General features: G+C 59.9%; 1 protein-coding gene across 1 annotated transcript in view; it reads left to right on the top strand.

Moving 5' to 3' along the window:
* LOC106817953 (myc-associated zinc finger protein-like) overlaps nucleotides 1-4,647 on the top strand; it is an 11,970-nt gene extending 7,323 nt beyond the window's left edge. The window contains exons 7-9 of the mRNA XM_014822658.1: nucleotides 2,156-2,749; nucleotides 4,121-4,282; nucleotides 4,590-4,647. Of these exons, the coding sequence (XP_014678144.1) occupies nucleotides 2,156-2,749; nucleotides 4,121-4,282; nucleotides 4,590-4,647 (814 nt within the window). The remainder of the gene's footprint in view (nucleotides 1-2,155; nucleotides 2,750-4,120; nucleotides 4,283-4,589) is intronic.
* Nucleotides 4,648-7,936: the final 3,289 nt, after the last annotated feature.

Genomic DNA, 7,936 nt, shown 5'->3' with positions numbered 1-7,936 from the left:
CACCACCCGCCCCCTGCGTGGGGCGTTAGATGTGCGAGAGCTTCCAAACCCATGTCGCTCGTTCTCGATCAACCCCCGTGGACCTCTTGAGGGGGTGGGGGGGGGGGGGGGGGGCGGGGGCCCCGTGAGCTTCTTGGACCCCGTGACTCTGTGTCGGGCAGGGTCAATGCAGGAGCCGCGTCGCCGTCTACGAAGAGCTGGTGCGTGTGGAAGCGGCGGAAGATCGCTGCCATCCATCGCCGCCGCAACGACGAGGACGAGGACGAGGCACGACGACGAGTTGCGCCGCGGCGAGCGCGTATGCCGTGCGTCGTCGTGAAGCTGGAGGGAGAGCGCGGAGGCATCTGGCCGAGCATGCTCTACGTTTGAACGCTGGCGGCGTGGCGGCCTGCACGCGGCGAGGAGGGGGAGCCGCTGGCTAACACGGTAGGCGGGGGAGAACAGGAGGAGGAGAGGAGGAGGAGAAGGAGTGAAAGCACACCGCTAATGCCGGAGCAGGCCCCAACATCTCCATATCGAAGGTACGTGAACGCTGCTCAGCGTGGCGGCGCTCCTCCTTCTCCCGCTCTCTGCCTCCCTCCATGCCTCCCTCCTCTCTGTTCTCCACCTCTCTCTATGTGCCATCTCTCCTCCCTGCTAGCCAGCTCTCCGCCTCCTACTTCCCTCCGTCCCTCACCCTCATCTCCACCTCTCTCCATGTCCTTCCCTCCTTCCTCTTCCCTCTCACGACGGCACGCGTCCCCCGCAGATCGCGGTGGATTAATCCACATCCACCCGTCTCCCTAGGTGACCGGCTCGCAATTCGCCCATCGGGGGGGCTTGTCTCGGCGGGGGGTCTCCCCCCATTCGACGTCGGCTCGGCGACGAAAGGCTGTCGGTCGTGCGGGACCTGCATGCCCAGCGCAGCCCCGAGGTTACGTCGCGCGGCGCATTGTGCCGCTCTGTCTAGCGGCAGATTCTCGGCTGAGCGAGCGATTGACGCGCCCACTGCTCGTGCACACCAACGAGCGCCGCTTCCCGGTGCAGCCTTGTTGCGGGCACTTACCGCTGCAAGTCGCCGCAACAGCCTCGGCTGCACCTCACCAACGTGCACGGCGTCGAACCTTTCTCGAACGATCCGTCACGCATCTACAAGTGCCAACTTCTTGCGCGCGCCGGTGAGTGCGTAGTTGAGGGAGGTGTGGGGAGCAGGGGAGAGGTGGGGAAAGGGGGGAGACGCGTGGGGAGATAAGGGGAAGACAGGGTGCAGGAAGAGGGGGGGAGGGGGCAGGAGGGAGGTAACTTCTTTCGATACGATCCGTCACGCATTTCTACAAGTGCACTTCTGCGTCGCGCGGTGAGTTGAGGGGAGGTGTGGGAGAGGGGGGAGGTGGGGATGAGGGGGGAGAGGGCTGCAAGAAGAGGGGGGAGGGGGCGGAGGGAAGAGTAACTTCTCGACACGATCCGGTCACGCTCTACAAATGCAACTTCTTGTGCACGCTGGTGAGTTGAGGAGGGGAGGGGGGGAGAGGGGGAGATGGAGGAGAGAGGGTGGGAGTGTTGGGAGAGGGTTGGAGAGGCGGGTCGATGCAGGGAGGGGAGAGGGGCAGCGAGGGAAGGAACTTTTCATCGACATGCCATTCGTCCACGCATCTACAAGTGCAACCTTCTGCGCGTGCCGGTGAGTTGAGGGAGGTGTGGGAGGGGGGAGAGGGTAGGAGTGTTGGGAGAGGGGGAGTAGGGGAGAGGGGCTGGTGCAGGAGGATGAGAAGGTGCAGCGAATGAGGGGGCAGGGAGGCAGGAAGGGTAACTTCATCAACGATCCGTCACCATCTACAAAGTGCAATTCTGCGCATGTCGGGGGGTTTGTGGGGAGGTGTGGTGAGAGCTGTGGGGAAGTGTGGGGCGAGGTGTCGGAGAGAATGGAGAGGGGGAGCTGGGCGTCACGAATTTCCGTAATTTTTAGCCACTCAAATCGAACACATCGCAGTGCCTACAAAATCGAGGCTGCTGGGAGAGGGGAGAGGGTGGGAGTGTTGGGAGAGGGGGAGAGGTGGAGAGGAGAGGAGGAAAGAGGAAGGGATGGGGAGGGTTCTATTGTCTATTATCTATTATCTATCGCACGTTCTATTGTCTCCGCCGCGCCACTAATCGTCTCTCTCTCTCCCTCTCTCAGGTTCTACAGGAAGAGTTCACTGGGCTACCACATCACGGTGACGCACGGACGCAGCCGCGCGCTCTCGCGCTTCTGTCCGTTCCCGTACTACCGCTGCGCCACCTGCTCGCGTCAGTTCCGCACCGTCTCCGCGCTCGGCCACCACACGAGCGTCGCGCATGGCTCCAGGGGGAGCCAGCCGAGCGCCGAGCGACTGCCGACGACGCACGTCGATTACAAGCCCCAGCAGGGGGCGCCGGCGTCGGGCGCCGAGCCGACGGTCGTCGCGACCGTCTCCGCGTGTCGCCGCGGCGACACATCGTCATCAACAGGGGGCGCCGCCGGCGAGGGCGTCGCCGTCGCGGACAAGATGGCGGCTCGACCGGCGGCGACGTGCAAGAGACAGATCGAGGAGGTGGTGGAGAGAATGCGAGCACAGGTGGCGCTGCCTGCAGCGGCGGAGAACGCGCAGGTTGTGCCACTCGGTGGCCGGTGCGGGATGCCGGTGGCGGCGGAGGCGGCGGTGGCGGAGGAGGAGGTGGGGCGGCTCGCGCGCGAGTTTGATGTGAGCATCGATGGCGACGACTCCGGCAGCCTTCCTGCGCAGAAATTTAGGTATTTAACGAGCAGGTTTGTAAATCTCGCTTCACAAGGCGGACTCCATTTTGCCGCGCTTGCACCGAACGCTATTTTGATTCCAAAAAAAATATTCCCACTTTAAAAAGTTTTTGAAGTATTACTTTTATATTTACACGTAAAAGTTTGTATTTATGTGTGTCGTCTATGGTCGTTATAGATGATTTAATATATTCAAAAATTTATAATTAATATTTTCCTCGTTGTTTAATCGTAATTAATCGTTGGCCTGAAATTATCAGTTTAATTATCTAAAGTGAGGTCTTTGCCATTTCTGTACAAAGCTGGAGTGTCTGTTGTGTCGTAATTGGGCAAGTGGACGCACGCCGATAACATATAATAAGATTAAAATCGTGAATTTAATCGTTTAAATTATCATTTTATTGATAAATAATTGGGGAACGATGTCGGATTCCGCAAAGTTCTCGCGCAAAGTCAGAAGATATGTGCATGATAAAAGATCGATAGATATTTCGAATTTAAAATGAAATCGGCGTAACTAATAGTCGATGTACTTCTGCGAAAAATTGCCACTACGCAAAGAGCGAATTGTGTCTCAGCAAACCCTCGCCTTGAGCGAATCGCGTCTCAGCGAACCCTCGCCCGATCCTTATTGTGAACCTCCGCCTCACGCGAGCGAAATCGTCCTGGTGCTCAGCTCCTACCACGCTACCCTCGCATGCCTCAGCGAACCCTCGCCTCGAGCGAGTCGCGTCTTCAGCGAACGCCTCGCATCGTCAGCAAACCCTCGCCTCAGAGCGAAATCGCCGCTCACGGAAACCCTCGCTCTTATTTTTGAACCCTGCGCCTCGAGGCGAATCGCGGTCTCAGCGCGAACCTCGCTCTTATGAACCCCTCGCCTCGACGCGAATCGGCGGGGTCTCAGCGAACCCTCGCCGTCTTGGCGAACCCTCGCCTCGAGCGAATTCGCCGTTCTCAGCGGAACCCTCGCCATCTTATTGAACCTCGCCTTTGAGCGCGAATCGCCGTTCTCAGCGAACGCCTCGCGTCTTTATTTGAACCCGGGTCGCCTCGACCGCGAATCGCATTCTCAGCGAGTACGCCTCCGCGTTTATTGAACCCTCGCCTCGAGCGAATGCGTCCGGAGACGCTCAGCGAACCCTCGCCCGTCTTATTGAACCCTCGCCTCCGAGCGAATCGCGTCTTAGCGAAACCTCGCGTTCTTATTGAACGCCCGTGCACTCGCACGCGAATCACGTCTCAGCCATCCCTCGTATCTACGCGAACCCTCGCCCTCAAGCGACCCTCGGCCTCGAGCGGAATCGCATCTCAGCGAACCCTCGCTCACACGGAATCGCGTCTCAGCGAACGCTTGCTTCCGCGTCCCAGGTTCAACTGCGTGCGGAGAGCCCCGCTGCGTGACCTTGATGAAGGGCACGAATGGTCACGAGTAGCGGAGGACGTGTGCTCGGTGCGTGCGCTGCGGCCTGTGCGACAAGATGTTCACGCTCTGCTCGCGACACTGCAGAGCCACCTGTCGTGCACATCAAAGTGTAAGCGCGAAACACACAACGCCAGGCCGCGACGGACCGGTCGGTCGTCTACGCCCGTGCGTATTTTTATATTTTTTTTTACTTTGTTATATTTTTTCTTCTTTTTTGTTTCTTGTTCTTGTTCTTCGTTTCGTCTTGTTGGTTTTTTTATCATCCTAATCATCATTCATCCATAATCGTCGTCGTTTGTCGATCGATCATCGATCATCGTCATCACTCATTCTACAATAGCTGTATGCTACTCTGGGGTCACGTAACGTTATGACATCACGGCGTACCGCTGCACGTTTGTTGGTGTTTTTCAGAATCCGCGGCGCATTGCCCAGCGAGAGCGCGGACAGCAGCGAGCGGCGTCGCCGATGACAGCGTGGAGGCGTCTCAGGGACGACGGCACCACCGCTGCCGCCACAGCTGCCCTGTACGTCCCTCTCACGCCCAGTCTCCACCGCGGCGTCACTGGAGCCCACTTCTCACGCCCAGTCTCCCACACGCCGGCTCACTACGGAGCCACTCTCCACGCCCATCTCCACCGCGGCATCACTACCGGAGTTCCCACTCTCCAACGCCCAGTCTCCACCGCCGGGTCATTTCACTACGGAGTTTCCACTCTCACGCCCAGTCTCCATGCGCCGGCGTTACTACTGGAGACCCACTCTCCACGCCCAGTCTCCACCGCCGGCGTCACTACGGAGTCCCACTCTCCACGCCCAGTCTCCGCCGCCGGCGTCACTACGGAGTCCCACTCTCCACGCCCAGTCTCCGCCGCCGGCGTTACTACGGAGACCCACTCTCCACGCCCAGTCTCCGCCACCGGCGTTACTACGGAGACCCACTCTCCACGCCCAGTCTCCGCCGCCGGCGTTACTACGGAGACCCACTCTCCACACCCAGTCTCCGCCGCCGGCGCCGCAGCGTCCATCCCCATCGTGGGAACAGCAGTCGATATGGCGTCGGCTGCTGATACCATCGCGTCTGCTTTTTCCGCCGTTGCTTCGTCGTCTGCCGCCGACGCGGCGTCTGCCGTGACTGTCATGGCGCCTCGCGGCATGGCTTCAGAGGCGTCTGCCGCTGTTACTGCATCTGCCGCTGCTATGGCGTCTGCTGCTAACGCGGCATCTGCCTCTCCTTGCGCCTCGGTTGCTGCGTCTGTCGCCGTTGCGGCGTCCGTTTCCCGAGGCGACGGCGATGACGAGCGTGAGGTCATGGTGGCGGCATCTCGGGGAAAGCGGGCAGCGTCGCCGAGCCCGCGCTGCAGGGGCGCCACCGATGCTCCGGCGTCCCGCGGCAACGGCGGGGAGGCCTCCGGTGCAGATCCCGCACGGAAGAAACCCTGTCCCTCTCCCGACGCCGCCGACGACGGCGCGCAACATCGGCCGCATTACCATCGTCATCGTCACGGTCATCGCCACGGCTGCTCCTCGCAGGGGCGGGAGCAGCGGCGATCCACGCGCAGCATGGCGGCTGCTGCTGCTGCGGCGGCAGCGGCGACGGCGTGCAGTCTCGCGGCCGCGTCTACAGATGGCGCCAACCGTCGGGGTGTGTCCGACGCATTCGGTGACGGAGCAGGGCAGGACGTACCCGCTGACCAGTCGGTACAGAACTGCAGCGATGTCCAGTCACCAAAGGTTGACCAGTCTCCGAAGAATGACCAGTCTCCAAAAGTTGATCAGTCAGTTGACAGTCCCAAGTATATCCAGTCTCCGAAAGTTGGCCAGTCACCGAATTACGACCAGTCTCCAAAAGTTGATCAGTCAGTTGACAGTCCCAAGTATATCCAGTCTCCGAAAGTTGATCAGTCTCCGAAAGTTGACCAGTCAGTTAAGTGTCCTGAGTATGTCCAGTCTCCGAAAGTTGGCCAGTCACCGAATTACGACCAGTCTCCAAAAGTTGATCAGTCAGTTGACAGTCCCAAGTATATCCAGTCTCCGAAAGTTGATCAGTCTCCTAAAGTTGACCAGTCTCCTAAAGTTGACCAGTCTCCTAAAGTTGACCAGTCTCCTAGTGTTGGCCAGTCTCCTAGTGTTGACCAGTCTCCTAAAGTTGACCAGTCTCCTAAAGTTGACCAGTCTCCTAGTGTTGGCCAGTCTCCTAGTGTTGACCAGTCTCCTAAAGTTGACCAGTCTCCTAAAGTTGACCAGTCTCCTAGTGTTGGCCAGTCTCCTAGTGTTGACCAGTCTCCTAAAGTTGACCAGTCTCCTAAAGTTGACCAGTCTCCTAGTGTTGGCCAGTCTCCTAGTGTTGACCAGTCTCCTAAAGTTGACCAGTCTCCTAAAGTTGACCAGTCTCCTAGTGTTGGCCAGTCTCCTAGTGTTGACCAGTCTCCTAAAGTTGACCAGTCTCCTAAAGTTGACCAGTCTCCTAGTGTTGGCCAGTCTCCTAGTGTTGGCCAGTCTCCTAGTGTTGACCAGTCTCCTAAAGTTGACCAGTCTCCTAAAGTTGACCAGTCTCTAAAGAATTTCCAGTCACACAATGGTGACCAGTCTCCCAATGTTAGTCAGTCATCCAAGGATGTTCAGTCACTTAATGTTGACCAGTCTCCACAGAATGACCAGTCACCCAACAATGACCAGTCTCCAAAGAATGACAAGGATGTCCAGTCTAACAATGTTGACCAGTCACTCAATGGTGACCAGTCATCCAAGGATGTCCAGTCACCCAAGGATATCCAGTCTCCCAACATTGACCAGTCACTCAACGGTGACCAGTCTCCTAAGGATGTTGGGTCGGTACATGGCGGGGATGAGCGGTCAGTAGGAAGCACAGCTCAGCAGTCGCCGCGTACACACCACGCGGCCGACTACTCGGTCAGCAGTCTGACCAGTGACCGCCCGGCGACCTTCCTGCGACCTCCAGGCGACCCCCGCTCCGCCTCCATTCCGGAACCATCTCTCGCGATCCACGGAACGGAACCCCAGCGCCACGGCGCCTCCGCCTCCTCGCGCAAGCACGACCACCACCGCCGCCGCCATCACCACCACCGTCGCCACGACGACGGCGGCGACGAAGACCCGCAGAGGTCGCCGAAGCGGTCGCGCGCCGACTTCCCGTTGCCGACGGCGACGCAGCCGACGCAGCAGGAGTACAAGGAGCTGTTCCGCTATCACCAGAAGCTGTTCGCCGCGCAGTCGGCCGTCGAGCGACGCCACCTAGCTTCGCGCGACCGCGCGAAGTCGTCGTCGTCGTCGCGCGCGGCGCCCATAGGAGCGCCCCCTGGCGTCGCGCCGCTGTTTGCGGGCGCTCGCGGACGTGGCCCGTTCAAGTGCCGCTACTGCCCGAAGATCTACAGCCGAAACTTCCAGGTGTTGCGTCACGAGCGCGTGCACACGGGCGTGAAGGTGTGCTTCTGCGCGGTCTGCAACAAGGGCTTCTCGGAGAACCGCAACCTCAAGCAGCACTACCAGCGCTTCCACGCCGTCGGCATGCCGACCGCGTCGTCGTCGTCGTCCGCGGCGACGACGACGACGACCGTCGCCGCGGTGACCGCGGATGCGGCCGAGCGGCCGTGGAAGCTGGACGACGCGGCGGCGCTGATGCTCGCGTCGGCGGCGACGACAACGACGACGTCGCACCGCGTCGTCAAGGACGCGCGGCGACGCAGCGGACGCTCGTCGCGTCACCACGGCGACCGCGTGTCCGTCGCGAAGTCCTGGTC

Source organism: Priapulus caudatus, unplaced genomic scaffold, assembly GCF_000485595.1.
Source record: "Priapulus caudatus unplaced genomic scaffold, Priapulus_caudatus-5.0.1 Scaffold1945, whole genome shotgun sequence".
Classification (NCBI taxonomy): Eukaryota; Metazoa; Priapulida; class Priapulimorpha; order Priapulimorphida; family Priapulidae; genus Priapulus; species Priapulus caudatus.
Note: the sequence above shows the minus strand (reverse complement) of the source record. Positions and strands in the feature narration are given on the sequence as shown.